The sequence below is a fragment of the Salmo salar genome, chromosome ssa12, assembly GCF_905237065.1.
Source record: "Salmo salar chromosome ssa12, Ssal_v3.1, whole genome shotgun sequence".
Classification (NCBI taxonomy): Eukaryota; Metazoa; Chordata; class Actinopteri; order Salmoniformes; family Salmonidae; genus Salmo; species Salmo salar.
In genome coordinates, this window is record NC_059453.1 from 5,747,205 (window position 1) to 5,767,683 (window position 20,479).

Here is a 20,479-nt window from a genome sequence, read left to right on the forward strand (position 1 = left end):
GAGTGGTTGAAAAACGACTTTTATTGACTTCAACTTTATATCTTTGCTTTAGCTAATGAATAACGGTTTATTGGTAGGCCTCTATTTGGTCGTCATTTTCTCATGTTAAACCTAACATTTCACGAAGCTACACATGCTGCAATTGTTAGACTGCTGCCTGGTGGCAATAATGCCATTACTTGTTCAGTAATTAAAACTGGACATTCAAACATTGCAGATTTTGTCCATGCAACAGCATACTAATCAGCTACCAATTGATTACATTTTTTAATAATATACAATTGTCCTGTAGAGCAGGGGTGAAAATCTGATATCAACTTTGGAGGGGACAATTACATTAAATTTTCTCAAGAGCAATTCCTGAGGGGGACACCAAAAGTAGTGCTGTAACACATAGCCTACATTGTAATATGGTAAATGTATATTGAGGAACCAAAGAAATAAGGTGTTTGCCGTACTCCTAACTACCGGTACCCAAAACTACACAACTAATCACAACAGCAATACCATTGCCTTAAACTGGTGACTGAACTAAGATTTGTTAAAGTTGGGAGTGGGGGTATCCATGGCATTTTCCAATTATGTTCCTATTTTACAAGTAAAAAAAATTGAGAACCTTTCATAATGTTGCCAAACAAAGACTCAACAAACTTACCTGAGACTCCCTGTCTCTGCCAGTCTGTCCCTGCATATCTGTCCCCAACTCTGCTGTCTGTGTGCCATCTGTTGCCTGCTCTGCCTAATGACATCATTGTGAAACATTCCATTAGCATTTCACTTCTTTCTTATGAACATTTTATCAACTAGTTTGAGATATTAGGCTACTAGGGTTCTTACTTTGCGTTTTGGTGTACTGAAAAATACTCTGATGTCCGTATTTTTTCTGCCATTTTTCTGCCATTTTTCTACCTGGCTGGCTACACACACACACAGTATGTAGGTTATTTACAGTAGGAGATGGGCTTCTATCATCTTATCTTCTATCATTCTATATGGGCTTCGATCTAAAAGGTAGCTAGCAAATGTGAAACGGATTGCAGTGACAAGAGTTGACAGCTGTATGAGTTCACCATTTACACAACATATGCTGCAACCTTTTGTAATTTTAATCGTTTGTTTCATATTGGCTGGCTTCTAACAATAGCTGAATTTGCAAAGCTAGCGAGCACCAGTTCAGTGGTGTTTGCTATAATCTTTGCTACCCGGGTTAAATAAAGGTGAAATAAAATATATAAATAAAAGTTCCCTTGCGACAATTTAGCTTTTGCAACGAGACCATTATACCATTATATTTAAAACAATGGTAGAAGAGAGTGTAGTTCTGTTCAGTTTATCGCTAACCTTATCACAGGGACTTTGAAGCACTAACTTACATGCATGCTGATCTTGGAATAAATTGACGATAGCAACGATTCCATCTTTGACGACGCCACATAAATGGAATAGGTACTAGCTAGCTTAATAGTTAATATTTGCGCGCTAGCTCTGCATATTCAGCTAGTGTGTGTGCGCGATTGACTGGATTAACCTCACGTCAGTTACGTGCATTGAGTGCCTTTCAGACAGTAGATACGACCTCTACGTTACCTAGCAAGCTAAGGAACTGGCAGTGGATCAAACCATTGTGAGGCAAAGGGTGGGGGGGTCGCAATCTTTTGAAACTTAAAAACGCGCTATTAAGTATCTATAATCAGCACAATTGCTTTCATTGCGTATTATTAATATTATTTAAATTACATAGTTATGTTTCAGTGATATATTGGGGGGGACAAATCATATTTTTCCCAGGATGGGGGGGTCGTGTCCCCCCCGTCCCCCCCGGGATTTCCGCCCCTGCTGTAGAGGCTACCTGAACCTGCATGACGAGCCGTCCTCGTGCTCTCTCCTATGGAACGCCGTTTGGGTCTTTGAAGAAGCGTTCCATACTCTCCCAGCTGTGCGTAAAACCAGTCTATTAATGTCAAATAATACTGGCAGTATGCCCTCAAAACATTAGCTTACTAGGGATTGTTTCATTATTTAGTTATCATTATTTATCTATAGCTACGGTGCCTTCAGAATGTATTCATACCCCTTGACTTATTCCACATTTTGTTGTGATACAGCCTGAATTCAACATGGATGATATATATATATATATATATCTTCATCTACCAATAGGTGCCCTTTGCGAGGCATTGGACAACTTCCCTGGTCTTTGTGGTTGAATCTGTGTTTGAAATTCACTTCTCGACTGAGGGTCCTTAATTGTATGTGTGGGGTACGGAGATGAGGTAGTCATTTAAAAATTCTGTTAAACACTACTATTGCACACAGAGTGACTCCATTCAACTTATTATATGACGTGTTAAGCACATGTTTACTCCTGAACTTATTTACGCTTGTCATAACAAATGAGTTGAATACCTATAAACTCAAGACATTTCAACTTTTAATTTTTAATTAATTTGTAAAAGAATTTGAAAACATGATTCCACTTTGACATTTTGTGTTATTGTGTGTATGCAGTGGTGTAATGTACTCAAGTAAAAATTAAGTAGTTGTTTTGGGTATTTGTACTTTACTATTTATATTTTTGCCAACTTTTCATTTTACTTCACTACATTCCTAAAGGCAATAATGTACTTTTTACTCCATACATTTTCCCTGACACCCAAAAGTACTCGTCTCATTTTGACAGGAAAATGGTCCAATTCACACACTTATCAAGAGAACATCCCTGGTGATCCGTACTACCTCTGCTCTGGTGGACTCAACACAAATGCTTCATTTGTAAATGATGTCTGAGTGTTGGAGTGTGCCCCTTGCTAACCGTAAATTTAAAAAAAGAAAAAGAAAATTGTGCCGTCTGGTTTGCTTACTATATTAATTTGAAATTGTTTACACTTTTACTTTTACTGTTGATACTTAAGTACATTTAAAACCAAATACTTTTAGACTTTTACTCAAGTAGTATTTTACTGGGTGTCTTTCACTTTTACTTGAGTCATTTTCTATTAAGGTATCTTTACTTTTACTCAATTGTCATACTTGAGTACTTTTTGGTGTATGCCAGTGACCAAAAAATCTAAACGTAATCAATTTGACATTCAATATTTTTTTTAACCTTTATTTAACTAGTCAAGCCAAATTCTTATTTACAACAACGGCCTACCCTGGCCAAACCCGGACGAAGCTGGATCAATTGTGCGCCACTCTATGGGACCCAAACACAGCCTGGAATCGAACCTGAGTGCCTTAGACTGCTGCGACACTCGGGAGCCAAAACATTTGGCAGCGGCGGGATTCGAACCCGCGCCTCCGAAGAGACTGGAGCCTTAATCCAGCGCCTTAGACCGCTCGGCCACGCTACCGATAAATGACATTAGGTTGAAGGTAATCTATATCCATGAAAAACGGATGTTTCCGTTTTTTACTAATTCCGTAGAAGGTGATAGTGTGTATATATAATAAGTGTGGTAACAAACGTACTGAAATGATTTCTTATGATATTGTTTGACAGAACACTCTTTGCGTTACCCAATGCAGCCAGCAGATGGCGATGTGAGGTCTGCTGTACGGAGAAAGAAGCTCTGGGGCTGAACATTGTCGTAAAAGAGGAGCTTATTTCAGTTAAAGGGGAGAAAGAAGCTTTCAGAATGAAAAAGGAGGAAGAGGAGGCTATCACATTGAAAGAAGAGGAGGATGTTACAGTCACAGTGAAATATGAGAAATAACCTTTTGTAATGAAAGAGGGGATAGAGGCTGTCACAGTGGAAGAAGAGGAGGTAGAAGCTTTCAGAATGAAAAAGGAGGAAGAGGCGGCTATTTCAGTGAAAGACAAACCTTTTTGGGAGGAAGAGGAGTCTATCTCAATAAAAGAGAAGGTTGAAGACGTTCTGGGAGTGAAATAGGAGGAGACAGAAGATCTTAACACCAGTGAGTACTGTCTTAAACAGGGGCACAAACTATGCAGCTGTTGAACTAATGTGGGGTTTTAACCTGAAGTTCTACACTTGAATATGTTGTTCAGTACTGTAGGAATTGTTAAAGGGGCAATCTGCGATTGGTACATTATTTTTTAAAACTTTTAAATGATTGATACTTTATTGTCCATTTACATCTAAATGAATTTAGTTTAGTCAGCGGGTAAACATCTTTCCACACTGGGAGCTGTCTCCCAAGCTGGCCTCACTTTCTCAGAGGAAGAGAACAGTTATCATTTTTCTGGATAGGCCAGAAATTGTGACACGTTACTCCCTATGTAAATGTGGGGTGTGAAACCTGCCAGTTCAAGTCAGCTCCACTGAGAGAGTGGAAACAGAGAGCTGACAGATGGGGCTTTCTGCCATAATAAGGTACGGGAACTTATGAAATTCACTGAGCGCTCTGTACACCACAAATGTCACTCGGAACCTGTCCACAACTTCACATCTCACAGTTTAAAAGCAGAGGTCCAAGTCCAAGAAACTGATGACACGTAAGAGAGAGTTGTAGCCATTGATTCTTGAAGAATATATCTCCTAAATGCCCAACGACCTTAGTTCAACGGTCATACCCCATCTGAACCCAAAATATACTGAGTGTACAAAACATTATGAACACCTGCTCAACTTTAATTTCCCATCCGAACCCAACAGCCTGTTTAACTCTGAGGGGTGTACTATGTAGTGGGATAGAGGAGTTAGGGAGCTGACTTTGGTCAGTTCTGAATTCAACTCACTGAATTCAACTCACGATAAATGTTGAAGGTTATTTGTCACATGCGCTGAATAAAACAGGTCAAGATGCAGAACCACTCACCCCCTGAGCTGACTTCTCGCTTCTGTTAATTTCTCTTCTCCCTCCTCTACTCCCCCCCCTTCTAATTTTTTTGTTTGTTTTTACGTTGTTTTAAAACAAAGACCTTACCATGAAATGCTTACTTACAAGCCCTTAACCAACAATGCAATTCAAGAAATGGAGTTAAGAAAATATTAACAAAATAAACTAAAGTAAAAATGAAAACAAAAAGTTACACAATAAAATAAAAACAAGGCTATATACAGGGTACCTGTACCGAGTCAATGTGCGGGGTACAGGTTAGTCAGGTCATTTGTACATGTAGGTATATTTTAGTCAATGCCACTCCGACATTGCTCATCCCAATATTTATATATTTCTTAATTCCATTCTTTTACTTTTATATTTGTGTGTATTGTTGTGAATTGTTAGACACTAGTGCACAGTTGGAGCTAGGAACACAAGCATTTTCTCTACACCGGCAATAACATCTGCTTAATATGTGTATCTAAATACGTGTACGTGACCAATACATTTTGCAAAGTCGAATTTGAGTTTGTGCACATGCGCACTTCAGAGGAAAATATGCAAATGCACCAAATGGGATCTCGCTAGCTCCTGCTTGACTTTGTCCACCTCCTTGTTTGTTCTGCCCAATATGCTTCATTTGCTCCCACTGTAAACGACACAGATTAACTATTTTAGCTTGGTTCTATATACAGTTTCTTTGTTTATACCATAGATAGGGGTACTAGCCAGATGAGAGCTAATGTTGGCTAGCTAGCTAACCAACCAACTAGCTAGCTAATCAACTAGCTAGTTAACCAACTAGATAACTATATTTAGCCAAGGAAGTTTAAAAAAACATATCTATAAGGCTGAAGTCATCTGTGTAAACAAACAAAGTTAAGCACAAATAAGATAGCGAACGTCATTGCCTGTTATATCCAGTTAGCTAGCTAGCCAGTAACAACTGAATGTTGACAATAACCTTTCTAGTTCTAGACCATCTCAAGCTGGGGCCAGTTGTACAGTTAGAGGGGCCAGTTACATTAGACGTTATTGTTGTCATATCGTTTTCTTCACTGCATTGCAGGCAAAAGACCATGTTCCGCGTTGCCACTGTCTAATAACGGATGTAAAAAAAAGTACGATAGCAAAAATGTGTTATGTAAAAATGATTTCATATTCCACATTTAAGGGGGCCACAAGGGGTCCCAAAATTGTTGTCACAGGGGCGTTTGTTCCAGTGCAAAATATTGAAGAGTTAGTTTGATGGGATGTGCGTCAATTTGAAAGAATATATTGTTAATTGGCAGTGCACAGGGAAGAGATATCCCGCCTATGTCATGGCTCTGGATGGTAAGCTAACTAGCTAGCTAACAAGATATGGTTCATGTTATCAAACGTTAAACTTAGTTATAAAAAAGTAATACAGCCAAGACATTGGCTATAACAACTAAAGAAAAAGCCATATCTCTATCCAGTGTCTGTGTTCTTTTGCCCATCTTAATCTTTAATTTTTATTGTCCAGTCTGAGATATGGCTTTTTCGTTGCAACTCTGCATAGAAGGCCAGTATCCCGGAGTCGCCTCTTCACTGTTAACGTTGAGACTGGTGTTTTGCAGGTACTATTTAATAAAGCTGCCAGTTGGGGACTTGTGAGTCGTCTGTTTCTCAAACTAGACACTCTAATGTACTTGTCCTCCTGCTCAGTTGTGCACCGGGGCCTCCCACTCCTCTTTCTATTCTGGTTAGAGCCAGTTTGCGCTGTTCTATGAAAGGAGTAGTACACAGTGTTGTACGAGATCTTCAGTTTATTTGCAATTTCTCGCATGGAATAGCCTTAATTTCTCAGAACAAGAATAGACTGACGAGTTTCAGAAGAAAGTTCTTTGTTTCTGGCCATTTTGAGCCTGTAATTCAAACCCACAAATGCTAATGCTCCAGATACTCAACTAGTCTTAAGGAGGCCAGTTTTATTGCTTCTTTAAATCAGCACCACTGTTTTCAGCTGTGCTAACATAATTGAAAAAGGGTTTTCTAATGATCAATTAGCCTTTTAAAATTATAAACTTGGATTAGCTAACACAACGTGCCATTGGAACACAGGAGTGATGGTTGCTGATAATGGGCCTCAGTACGCCTATGTAAATAGTCCATAAAAAAATCAACTGTTTCCAGCTACAATGGTCATTTACAACATTAACAATGTCTACACTGTATTTCTGATCAATTTGATGTTATTTTAAATGGACAAATAAAATTGCTTTTCTTTTAAAAACAAGGATATTTCTAAGTGACCCCAAACTTTTGAACGGTAGTATATATACATACATAATTCCTCTTGCCATTTGTCATTATTGTTTTTTTTTTTTACTTTACTTCTATTGTTGTGTTGCAACATTATAGCACAACATAATACAGTGTATAATAACCTTCGGTTTAGAAACCATGGAAATTTAAAAAAAAACTACATTTTAAGTGAGAAGTAGGCATTGGTCTGAAGCCTAAAAAGAAAGGACATTCACATGAGTACCACAATGCCTACTGCACCCATGCTCTACCAAGGTTTTCCACTGATACAGCTTTGACCTACTACAGTAGCTATTGTTGTTCTATTGTCCTTCAAAACAATGTGTTGCTTAGGATTCACACCTTCTTCAGAGGGATAATGGACTTCACAGTGTCCTGCTATTAACATAATCTATATATCCTTAGGCTTTGTGTATTTTATTGTAAATTCTTCTTTATTCATTTTTATTGCAAACATAAATACAAACATAAACATACATTTTCATTTGACCGAGGTAATGATTCCATGAAATGGATAAAAACAGGACCATGTTTGCAAAAACAAGTGGATCTGAGCTTATGTCAATATTACACAGGTAAACTAAACGGTTACAGCAGGGCTGCCCAACCCTCTTCTTGGAGATCTAACGTCCTGTGGGTTTTCAGTCCAACCCTAATTTAACACACCTGATTCTACTAATTAGCTACTCAACAAGACCTTAACTAGCTGAATTAAATTAGGGTTGGACTGAAAACCTACAGGATCTCCAGGAAGAAAGTTGGGCAGCCCTCGGTTACACAAATCAGGAATGCAGACAGACTAGCTCATTATGTTGTTACTGACCAACAAAAAAATGATGTTATTATGAAATATATAAATAAATTGAATGACATGTATTGCTAAAATAAAGGTTTATGATAATACAGGCAGGCACAACATTGCTACAAGACAGAACAGCTCACTCAATCAAGCCTGATGGTCTTGTATGTATAAAAAGCAAAGCTTGTTTTCATGTAATAAAAAGAAGCTTGAAAAAAGGTAGTTGAAAGGGATAATGTCTTAATGTGGTGAATCCAATACTTTACCTTGTATGCTGTTGTCCCGGCAGGTAGCCTAGTGGTTAGAGCATTGGGCCAAGGTAGCCTAGCGGTTAGAGCGTTGGGCCAAGGTAGCCTAGCGGTTAGAGCGTTGGGCCAAGGTAGCCTAGCATTTAGAGCATTGGGCCAAGGTAGCCTAGCGGTTAGAGCGTTGGGCCAAGGTAGCCTAGCGGTTAGAGCGTTGGGCCAAGGTAGCCTAGCATTTAGAGCATTGGGCCAAGGTAGCCTAGCGGTTAGAGCGTTGGGCCAAGGTACCCTAGCATTTAGAGCATTGGGCCAAGGTAGCCTAGCATTTAGAGCATTGGGCCAAGGTAGCCTAGCGGTTAGAGCGTTGGGCCAAGGTAGCCTAGCGGTTAGAGCGTTGGGCCAAGGTAGCCTAGCGGTTAGAGCGTTGGGCCAAGGTAGCCTAGCATTTAGAGCATTGGGCCAAGGTAGCCTAGCATTTAGAGCATTGGGCCAAGGTAGCCTAGCGGTTAGAGCGTTGGGCCAAGGTAGCCTAGCATTTAGAGCATTGGGCCAAGGTAGCCTAGCATTTAGAGCATTGGGCCAAGGTAGCCTAGCATTTAGAGCATTGGGCCAAGGTAGCCTGGCGGTTAGAGCGTTGGGCCAAGGTAGCCTAGCGGTTAGAGCGTTGGGCCAAGGTAGCCTAGCGGTTAGAGCGTTGGGCCAAGGTAGCCTAGCGGTTAGAGCGTTGGGCCAAGGTAGCCTAGCGGTTAGAGCGTTGGGCCAAGGTAGCCTAGCGGTTAGAGCGTTGGGCCAAGGTAGCCTAGCGGTTAGAGCGTTGGGCCAAGGTAGCCTAGTGGTTAGAGCATTGGGCCAAGGTAGCCTAGTGATTAGAGCATTGGGCCAAGGTAGCCTAGTGGTTAGAGCATTGGGCCAAGGTAGCCTAGTGGTAAGAGCATTGGGCCAAGGTAGCCTAGTGGTTAGAGCGTTGGGCCAAGGCAGCCTAGTGGTTAGAGCATTGGGCCAAGGTAGCCTAGCATTTAGAGCATTGGGCCAAGGTAGCCTAGCATTTAGAGCATTGGGCCAAGGTAGCCTAGCGGTTAGAGCGTTGGGCCAAGGTAGCCTAGCGGTTAGAGCGTTGGGCCAAGGTAGCCTAGCGGTTAGAGCATTGGGCCAAGGTAGCCTAGCGGTTAGAGCGTTGGGCCAAGGTAGCCTAGCGGTTAGAGCGTTGGGCCAAGGTAGCCTAGCATTTAGAGCATTGGGCCAAGGTAGCCTAGCGGTTAGAGCGTTGGGCCAAGGTAGCCTAGCATTTAGAGCATTGGGCCAAGGTAGCCTAGCATTTAGAGCATTGGGCCAAGGTAGCCTAGCGGTTAGAGCGTTGGGCCAAGGTAGGCTAGCATTTAGAGCATTGGGCCAAGGTAGCCTAGCATTTAGAGCATTGGGCCAAGGTAGCCTAGCGGTTAGAGCGTTGGGCCAAGGTAGCCTAGCATTTAGAGCATTGGGCCAAGGTAGCCTAGCATTTAGAGCATTGGGCCAAGGTAGCCTAGCATTTAGAGCATTGGGCCAAGGTAGCCTAGCATTTAGAGCATTGGGCCAAGGTAGCCTAGCGGTTAGAGCGTTGGGCCAAGGTAGCCTAGCGGTTAGAGCGTTGGGCCAAGGTAGCCTAGCGGTTAGAGCGTTGGGCCAAGGTAGCCTAGCGGTTAGAGCGTTGGGCCAAGGTACCCTAGTGGTTAGAGCGTTGGGCCAAGGTAGCCTAGTGATTAGAGCATTGGGCCAAGGTAGCCTAGTGGTTAGAGCATTGGGCCAAGGTAGCCTAGTGGTAAGAGCATTGGGCCAAGGTAGCCTAGTGGTTAGAGCGTTGGGCCAAGGCAGCCTAGTGGTTAGAGCATTGGGCCAGTAACCAAAAGGTTGCTAGTTTGAATCCCTGAGCTGACAAGTTAAAAAATCTGTTGTTCTGCCCCTGAACAAGACAGTTAACCCACTGTTCCTAGACCGTCATTGTAAATAAGAAGTTGTTCTTAATATTTAAAAAAATTACATTAGTGTGGGAGCAAAGTCCTTTTCTTCTTGTACCAATTAAAAGTAATGTGAATACTTCCACGATTTAAATGCTATTATCTACAACTACAACGTTTGTGCCTGATCAGGAAGAGCCCGAAGCGTGGCGAACATAGGGATAGGGAAAGGGATTTTTATTTGCACCAACAAAGAAAAAGGGAAATAATATTGTAAAAATAATATTGTAAAAAGAACGATTTCCATATTTGAAAAAGTAACAAAATAATTGATTACTTAAATAAAATAAAAAAAACGTTAAATTACTCGTTAACACAACAAAGTTATCAGAGTAGTCTGAACCCAACACTGAATATGACAATTAGTTAGGGATTTAGTCCCGTCCACATTAGATAGAGCCTTTAAATGTGAAGTGTGCTTTCTGAGCCGACCTGTGCAGCGTTTACCGTGAAAGCAATCTCCGGGGAAAATGCCTTTAAAAAGTCACATTGTCGGCGTACCAGTGCTCTAATAGTGATATTAGTTATTAAATAAAGATAATGATACTAATAAATAGCATAGAGAGCTGTAGTTTATACTATCAAAAGAAAATCTCATATACATACATAATATTAATATACAATATACTTTTTTTGTTCATAAACCCCAAGCGTACAAATCATTTTCTGTTTTAATAGTTGTGTAAAGAACTCTTATCTTACTGTACACTAGGGATGTACATTTCGGTAAAATTTTCTGCCAACTAATCGATTAATGGTTCAATTTGTTCTGAACAGCAAAAATGAAGTGACCCACTGAAAATACAGATAGATACCTGTATCTTAGCCTATAGTTTAGAGCTACAAATTGAATCACCTATATTAAATTTGTCTTTAATTTTTTTTGTAGGCATTAAAAAAAGATGATTTCATGTGGCATAAACAAAAACAACTTCTCAGTCAACAACATAAGACAGAACATAGCGTCTTAATTCTCTCATGTTTTTTTAGGTTCCCTAACTCAGTAAAACTGTTCCACACCGGAAAGGTTTCTATCCAGAATGTATTTTTTCATGCGTTTTCCGGTTCACTAACCACCTAAAACTCTTTCCACAAAGGGAACAGTGGTGAGGCTTCTCTCCAGAGTGTATTCTCTCATGTTCTTTCAAGCTCCGAAACCGGATATACCTCTTTCCACATTGACAGCATTGAATATGTTTCTCTCCTGTATGTTTCCTGTTATGCCTTTTCAGGTTCTGTAAAAGGCTAAAACGTTTTTCACACTGGGAGCAATGGAACGGCTTCTCTCCTGTGTGTGTTCTCTTGTGTGATTTCAGTTCCACTGATGAGAGAAATCTTTTTCCACACTGGGAGCAGAGGTGAGGCTTATCTCCAGAGTGTTTTCTCTCATGTATTTTCATGTCCCCTGACTGGGTAAATCTCTTGTCACACTGGGAACATTGGAAAGGTTTTTCACATGTTTGTGTCCTCTCATGATTTTTCAGATTCTCTAACTGGTTAAAACCTTTTCTACACTGGGAGCATTGGTACGGCTTCTCTCCAGAGTGGATTCTCTCATGTTCTTTCAGGCTCTTTAACTGGGTAAAACTCTTTCCACATTTGGAGCAGTGATAAGGTTTTTTTGCTGTGTGTGTTATCTTATGTGTTTTCAGATTCCCTAACCAGGTAAAACTCTTTCCACATTGGAAACATTGGAAAGGCTTTTCTCCTGTGTGTGTCGTCTCATGCTCTTTCAGTCTCCCTAACTTGGTAAAACTCTTTCCACATTGGGAGCAGGGGTGTGGTCTCGCAGGTTTGAGTATCTCTGGGTCTGGTTCCATTGAAGGACTCTTGCCGAAGTCAAAAAAAGACTCAGGTCTCTCTCCTGCCAAAGACAACAGAGTATTTAGTTAAACCGGCAGACCTGAATGAGGTTTAATTATATAAAAAAATCCCCAATTTAAATGCCTGTTATGTGATTGCACTTCTTGACAACTACTTAAATATATAAATCTACAATATATTACTGTCATTTAATAATGATATTAGTTATTAAATAAAGATAATGACACTAATAAATAGCATAGAGAGCTGTAGTTTATAATATCAAAAGAAAATCTCCGATACACATACATAATATTAATATACTGCTTTGTTCACAACCCTAAGCTTACAAATAATTTTCTGTTTTAATAGCTGTGTAAAGAACTCTAATCTTATTTCGCCTATAGTTGTACACTAGGGATGTAAATTTAGGTCAATTTTGCTGCCAACTAACCGACCACCATTAAACGGTTCGTTCTGAACAGCCTATAGTTTAGAGCTCCACTGACTCTATACCTGTATCTTAACCTATAGTTTAGAGCTCCACTGACTCTATACCTGTATCTTAGCCTGTAGTTTAGAGCTCCACTGACTCTATACCTGTATCTTAACCTATAGTTTAGAGCTCCACTGACTCTATACCTGTATCTTAGCCTATAGTTTAGAGCTCCACTGACTCTATACCTGTATCTTAACCTATAGTTTAGAGCTCCACTGACTCTATACCTGTATCTTAGCCTATAGTTTAGAGCTCCACTGACTCTATACCTGTATCTTAGCCTATAGTTTAGAGCTCCACTGACTCTATACCTGTATCTTAGCCTATAGTTTAGAGCTCCACTGACTCTATACCTGTATCTTAGCCTATAGTTTTGCGTGGATGCCTTTAGGTGCCTGACCTTGAACATCTACAATCACTCAATAGCCAGAGATGTGGATGTCATTACGTGAGTCTGCCATATCTTTCTAAATGTTTCAGTAGCACCTCGGGTAGTGATCCTAGTGTTTCCGTAGCACCTCGGGTAGTGATCCTAGTGTTTCCGTAGCACCTCGGGTAGTGATCCTAATGTTTCCGTAGCACCTCGGGTAGTGATCCTAGTGTTTCAGTAGCACCTTGGGTAGTGATCCTAAATGTTTCCGTAGCACCTTGGGTAGTGATCCTAGTGTTTCAGTCGCACCTTGGGTAGTGATCCTAAATGTTTCAGTAGCACCGTGGGTAGTGATCCTAAATGTTTCAGTAGCACCTTGGGTAGTGATCCTAGTGTTTCAGTAGCACCTTGGGTAGTGATCCTAAATGTTTCAGTAGCACCTTGGGTAGTGTCCTAAATGTTTCCGTAGCACCTTGGGTAGTGATCCTAAATGTTTCAGTAGCACCTTGGGTAGTGATCCTAAATGTTTCCGTAGCACCTTGGGTAGTGATCCTAAATGTTTCAGTAGCACCTTGGGTAGTGTCCTAAATGTTTCAGTAGCACCTTGGGTAGTGTCCTAAATGTTTCCGTAGCACCTTGGGTAGTGATCCTAGTGTTTCAGTAGCACCTTGGGTAGTGATCCTAAATGTTTCCGTAGCACCTTGGGTAGTGATCCTAGTGTTTCAGTAGCACCTTGGGTAGTGATCCTAAATGTTTCAGTAGCACCTTGGGTAGTGATCCTAAATGTTTCAGTAGCACCGTGGGTAGTGATCCTAAATGTTCTCTAGTTTAAGGAGATATAAAACATCTCCAACCCATCTTGAATGGGAGGGTGGGGCAGTACATTTTCACTCAAATACACTATATACACAACAATTACATTCTAGACGATTCTCTGCTTCCAACTTTGTGGGAACAGTTTGGGAAAGGCCCTTTCCTGTTTCAGCATGACAATGCCCCCGTCCACAAAGCCAGGTCCATACAGAAATGGTTTGTCGAGATCGGTGTGGAAGAACTTGACTGGCCCACACAGAGCCTGACCTCGACCCCATCGAACACCTTTGGGATGAATTGGAATGCCAGGCCTAATCGCCAAACATGACTGCCCGACCTCACTAATGCTCTTGTGGCTGAATGGAAGCAAGTCCCTGCAGCAATATTCCAATATCTAGTGGAAAGCCTTTCCAGAAGAGCGGAGGCTGTTATAGCAGCAAAAGGGGGACCAAGTACATATTAACCCCCATTATTTTGGAATGAGATGTTCGACGAGGAGGTGAACACATTGATCATGTAGTGTAATGCAGCGAGCTAGTAGAGATCTGAATACTATCATGTCCGATGGATGTTTCATGACATTGTTCTTTGAGGTTACGCCGAATATGGCGGTGTATGGGTTGGGGTCAATATGGAGGTGTATGGGTTGGGGTCAATATGGAGGTGTATTGGTTGGGGTCAATATGGAGGTGTATGGGTTGGGGTCAATATGGAGGTGTATGGGTTGGGGTCAATATGGAGGTGTATGGGTTGGGTCAATATGGAGGTGTATGGGTTGGGGTCAATATGGAGGTGTGAAGGGTTTGGGGTCAATATGGCTGATCGCAGACCCTGGATAGGGTATATAAAACAAACCGTGGATAAGGTATTGAAAACAGATCGTGGATAAGGTATAGAAAACAGACCGTGGATAAGGTATAGAAAACAGACCGTGGATAAGGTATTGAAAACAGACCGTGGATAAGGTATAGAAAACAGACCGTGGATAAGGTATAGAAAACAGACCGTGGATAAGGTATTGAAAACAGACCGTGGATAAGGTATTGAAAACAGACCGTGGATAAGGTATTGAAAACAGACCCTGGATAAGGTATTGAAAACAGACCCTGGATAAGGTATTGAAAACAGACCGTGGATAAGGTATTGAAAACAGACCGTGGATAAGGTATTGAAAACAGACCGTGGATAAGGTATTGAAAACAGACCGTGGATAAGGTATAGAAAACAGACCGTGGATAAGGTATTGAAAACAGACCGTGGATAAGGTATTGAAAACAGACCCTGGATAAGGTATTGAAAACAGACCCTGGATAAGGTATTGAAAACAGACCCTGGATAAGGTATTGAAAACAGACCGTGGATAAGGTATTGAAAACAGACCGTGGATAAGGTATTGAAAACAGAATGAATTGTGGGAGGGGGCCTTTCAATTTTCAATAGCTCTTACACAAAGTGGGTCACAACAATGAAAATTAAATATTCTGAATCTGGGAAATCCGAAATCCACAGCTTTACTCCCTTGATGAAGAACACATCATTTTCCTAGTCATGGCACGCTTTGTGTAAGAGCTATTAAAGATTGAAAGGCCCCCCTCCCCCCAATAAATGATCCATCCACCCCTGATTTAGAATCAGTTCAATAGCTATTGTCGAGAGAACCGAATATCCAATATAAAACAAATTTTACTGAGGTGCATGGGACTAACTTCTTACACAGTGTGAACCCAATAGCGGAAAAAGCTCCTTGACGATATGGATAATTCATTTGGGTTTGAAAGATGATCGCCTTTAATGCTTTTGTCTTTCCAGCCATCCTTTGACGGATTCTTTATTTTAGCTATGGCACTAAAACTGAATTAAGACTCTCTTTACAAATAATGCATTTACATCCTTCGAAATCCTGAAAAAGCAAACATTAATGTTCCAAATGGATTTCTCTCCATACTTCCCCCAATTCAGAATATACCACCTTCATAGTCATGGCATGCCTGGTTCAATAGCTATTAACGAGAGAACCGAATATCCAATATAAAACGACTTTTATACAGGTGCCCTATGCTTGTTGGGGAGCGGAGGAGCAGAAGTAGAGAGATCAGAGAGCATGAGTCTTTACAACCTCCCTTTATTTTTTGGTTGTTCTAGAAATGATCTCCGAATTTTATGTTTCTGTTTTTCCAAATGAAACATTTCGTCAAGTGGTTTTAAAATAAATAAAATCTAATAATATTTGGTATCATCTGTTAAAAGATTCCCGAAATGTGGGCAGTGATGGAGTTAATGTGAGAGACATTGGCAGCGTGGACTGTAATAATAGACATTGAGGACTACAGTATTTCAATCAATGTCATTGGATGAATTTGATCCATTGTTATCTTACAGTACTGAACATAATCAGGTGTAGAACTTCAGTAGCATGCTCCTTTGAAACCCCACTTTAGTTCAACAGCTGCAGAGTTTCTTCACCTGTTTTCAACTGTACTCACTTGTGTTAATCAGATCTCCTGTCTCCTCTTCCTTCTCCTCTTTCACGACAATGTTCAGACAGACCCTCATCCTCTTCTTTAACAGAAGGCAAGCAGCGTATCGAACTAATCATGGCCGGGGATGTAGTTAGCATTAGCGACTAGCCTAGTGCTAACTTTGTAAGCCAGCTAACGTTAGCAGACTAACAACAACGTAAATATGAAATTAAATACATTAACAAGTAGATACGACAGAAGTTGGGTTAAAACACAGTGACTTAGAGCTTGAATGTGTTGGCAATTTTGGCTAGCAAGCGACTGAGGTGGCTGACTAGCTGTTGCTGTTGTCGAAGAGTCCCGTCCACTAGATTATACGTCACACTGGCAGCATTGCCTGAAAGACGCACATCATCACCTGCTGACTGGAGTTGAGGAAAATATATGTTATTAAGACAAAAATATTTCAACAAACACATCTGCATTTAGGGAATCAGTCATACAAACAGATATCAAAATAAGCGGTGTAACAATACATAACATATATAATGAACAGACTAGGTGCTACTAGACTGCTCCTACGTGGTGTGGATGTCTTTTATTTAACTAGGCAAGTCAGTTAAGAACAAATTCTTATTTTTAATGACGGCCTAGGATCAGTGCCGAACGACAGATTTTTTTTACCTTGTCAGCAACCTTTCGGTCCAACGCTCTAACCACAAGGCTACCTGTCGCCCCATGTAGATGTATAAAATGAACAGACTAGGTCCATACTGCTCCTACACGGTGTAACAATACATCATGTAGATGTATATAATGAACAGACTAGGTCTATACTGCTCCTACATGGTGTAACAATACATCATGTAGATGTATATAATGAACAGACTAGGTCTATATTGCTCCTACATGGTGTAACAATACATCATGTAGATGTATATAATGAACAGACTAGGTCTATACTGCTCCTACATGGTGTAACAATACATCATGTAGATGTATATAATGAACAGACTTGGTCTATACTGCTCCTACATGGTGTAACAATACATCATGTAGATGTATATAATGAACAGACTTGGTCCATACTGCTCCTACATGGCAAAAATATACAAAAATATTTTTGCATTAATCAAAATCTTTTTACAAATCAGCACCTGTTTTTTCTCTGATATGGTGGAATAATACTAAAGATAACATTCATGACCTTGTGAATGTTTTTAATGTAAAAAAAACGTATCAATGTTTTCAAAACGTTGTCACATTTTCATACATCTTCATTATTTAAATGAAACAAAACAAAAACATTTAACAGGTTTCAAAGTTAGAATCAAGAAAATGCCATTAATCTATTTAGTAGTTTACAATTTGCAATATCCAAATCATTTAATGAACAGCTGGCAGTTCATACTTGTATGCAATCAATCAGTTACAATCAATCTGTTATTAATTAAAATAAAAAGCAAATTAGAACATTGTAAAACAAAAGTAGCCATTTTGTTGTATGATTTCATTCACACAATTTGATTTCATGCGGCATAAACAAAAACACAAATTCTCAGTCAAAAAAACATGAGAGAACATAGCTTCTTTATTCTCTCATGTGCAACGAACCTTGGCAAGACTGTCATTTTCTGCAAACATCAAAGCAATGACTCACTTCTGCAGGCTCATACTCTGCAACATCCGTAGATTACAACCCTACCTCACACAGGAAGCAGTGCAGGTCCTAATCCAGGCATTTGTCTCTCTGTTGGCTGGGCTCCCCTACAATTTATCCAGAACGCCGCAGCCCGCCTGGTGTTCAACCTCCCCAAGATCTCCCATGTCTCCCCGCTCCTCTACATACTCCACTGGCTTCCTGTCAAAGCTCGCATCCACTTCAAGACCCTGGTGCATACAAGGGAACTGCCCCTCCCTACCCTACCCAACCACTCCGTTATGCCATCTCTGGTCTCTTGGCCCTCTCACCAACTCCCAATCATCCCAGTCAAAGTTCTTCTCTGTCCTGGTACCCCAATAACGGAACCCTAATGTCAGGACAGCAGAGTCCCAGCCTATCTTCCCGAAAACCACGATGACCATACCTCTTCAAAGAGAATCTTCAATAAATCTGACCTGAACTTGTCTTTTCCTACTAGCACTGACTTAGCTGAGAACTACTTTATGAAGGGAAAACGTACTTACTATGCCTGTGATATGTGGTTGTCTCACCTAGCTACCTTAAGGTGAATTCACCAATTGTTATTGTCTCTGGATAAGAGTGTGTGAAATGTAATGGGATTTCAGTTCCCTTAATCGGGAAAAGGTCTTTCCACAATGAGAGCAGTGGTAGGGCTTCTCTCCTGTGTGTATCCTCTCATGCTCTTTTAGGTTCCATAACCGAGCAAAACTCTTCCCACACTGGGAACATTGGAAGGGCTTTTCTCCTGTGTGTGTTTTCTCATGCTCTTTGAGATGGCATGACCGGATAAAGCTTTTTCCACACTGAGAGCAGTGGTAAGGCTTATCTCCGGAGTGAATTATTTTATGTAAATTCAGGTTCCCTAACTGGGTAAAACGCTTTCCACATTGGGAGCATTGGAAAGGCCTTTCTCCTCTGTGTGTAGAGTGAATTCTCTCATGCATTTTCACACCCCATAACTCAGTAAAACTCTTTCCAGACTGAGAGCAATGGAAGGTCTTCCTTCCTTCTTTGTGTATTCCTTGATGCCTAATTAGGGTCCTTAACCTGGTAAAACTCTTTCCACACTGGGAACATTGGAAAGGCTTTTCTCCTGTGTGTGTCCTCTCATGTGATTTCAGGTGTGCCAACAGGGTAAAACTATTTCCACACTGGGAGCATTGAAAAGGCTTTTCTCCTGTGTGTGTCCTCTCATGCCTTTTGAGGGCCTGTGATCGTGAAAAACTCATTACACAACAGGAGCATTGGTAAGGCTTCTCTCCAGAGTGGATTCTCTCATGCATTTTCAGGCTGTCTAACCGGCTAAAACTCTTTCCACACTGGGAACATTGGAAAGGCTTTTCTCCTGTGTGTGTCCTCTCGTGCTCTTTTAGGTTGTATAACTTGGTAAATCTCCTTCCACAGTGGGAGCAGCAGTGTCGTCCTACTGGTTTGGCCGTCTCTGGGTCTGGTTCCCCCGAAGGACTCTTCCCTGGGTCTGGTTCCCCCGAAGGACTCTTCCCTGGGTCTGGTTCCCCCGAAGGACTCTTCCCTGGGTCTGGTTCCCCCGAAGGACTGTTCCCTGGGTCTGGTTCCCCTGAAGGACTCTTCCCTGGGTCTGGTTCCCCTGAAGGACTCTTGTCAGAGTGAGAGTCTGGTCTCTCTCCAGTCAAAGACAGAGTATTTTGTTAAACAGAGAGACCTGAATGAAACCACTACATGATAAAACAGTTTTCAGAACATTTCCTTAAAATAAAAAAATACTTATGAGCAGGTTGAAAGAGACAGTTTCATGGAAGCATTATACATCCTCCTTTGTGTACACTTGACAGTTGAAAAAGCTTCATGTGCTAGTCATGCGAAGAGAAGTGAAGTTACTAAGGTCCCAGGATTCTGTTTTTTTTCACTACTTTCATTTATCTGCATGTCCAGATCATTCACATTTAGCCTCACAATTAAGTATTTTACCATTTTCTTTTCAGGACACAAGTAAAATGAGAAATGGTTTGACTTAAAAAGTTGCATTCATGAGTGTTATTGACTAATGTCAAGAAAATAAATGAGTTAAGTACAGACATTGTTTGCTTAGTCGGAAATGAATATCAAATAAGAATGTATTGGTCACATACACATATTTAGCAGATGTTATTGCGGGTGTAGCTTAACGCTTGTGTTCCTAGCTCCAACAGTGCAGTAGTATCTAACGATTTACAACAATACACACACATCTAAAAGTAAAATAATGGAATTAAGAAATGTATAAATATTAGGACGAGCAATGTCGGAGTGGCATTGACAAATATAATATAGTATATACATATGTAGTGAGTAAAACAGTATGCAAACATTATTAAAGTGACCAGTGATTCCATGTCTATGTACATAGGGCAGCAGCCTCTAAGGTGCAGGGTTGAGTAACCGGGTGGTACCCGGCTAGTGATGGCTATTGAGATAGAAGCTGTTTTTCAGTCTGTCAGTCCCAGCTTTGATGCACCTGTACTGACCTCTGCTTCTGGATGAGAGCGGGGTGAACAGGCAGTGGCTCAGGTGGTTGACTGCCTACAAACAGACTTGAAATCATTGGCCACTTTAATAAATCCATCACTAGTCACTTTAATAATGCCACTTTAAAAATGTTTACATATCTTGCATTACTCATCTCATATGTATATACCGGTACTGTATTCTATACCATCTATTGCATCTTGCCTATGCTGCTCTGTCATTGCTCATCCATATATTTAAATGTATATGTTTTTA

At 40.7% G+C, this 20,479-nt stretch overlaps 2 protein-coding genes and 1 non-coding gene across 3 annotated transcripts; all 3 read right to left on the reverse strand.

Annotated features, from left to right (window-relative positions):
* Positions 1-3,271: 3,271 nt before the first annotated feature.
* On the reverse strand, positions 3,272-3,353 carry trnal-aag (transfer RNA leucine (anticodon AAG)). Its single transcript has one exon. It is a non-coding gene; the product is annotated as a tRNA-Leu (tRNA).
* Positions 3,354-10,045: 6,692 nt separating this feature from the next.
* Positions 10,046-16,410, reverse strand: LOC123725385 (zinc finger protein 239-like). The gene is made up of 2 exons (XM_045690573.1): positions 16,081-16,410; positions 10,046-11,976 (listed from the first exon to the last, which is right to left on the reverse strand). Exons 1-2 carry the CDS (start codon positions 16,148-16,150, stop codon positions 11,144-11,146), a joined length of 903 nt encoding a protein of 300 aa, XP_045546529.1. The 5' UTR covers positions 16,151-16,410; the 3' UTR covers positions 10,046-11,143.
* Positions 16,411-17,259: 849 nt separating this feature from the next.
* LOC106593114 (zinc finger protein 79-like) lies at positions 17,260-19,389 on the reverse strand (the record flags this gene model as incomplete). Its single annotated transcript, XM_045690576.1, has 1 exon — positions 17,260-19,389. A coding segment is annotated over one exon (1,089 nt), but the record flags the coding sequence as incomplete, so codon positions are not given.
* Between the last annotated feature and the right edge of the window lie 1,090 nt (positions 19,390-20,479).

Excerpts from the sequence above, each read along its gene's own strand:
- LOC123725385 (XM_045690573.1), bottom strand. The coding sequence starts at position 16,150 with ATGAGGGTCTGTCTGAACATTGTCGTGAAAGAGGAGAAGGAAGAGGAG. Across the intron at positions 11,977-16,080 it reads AGGAGATCTGATTAACACAA|GAGAGAGACCTGAGTCTTTT; the intron begins GTGAGTACAGTT and ends TGTCTTTGGCAG.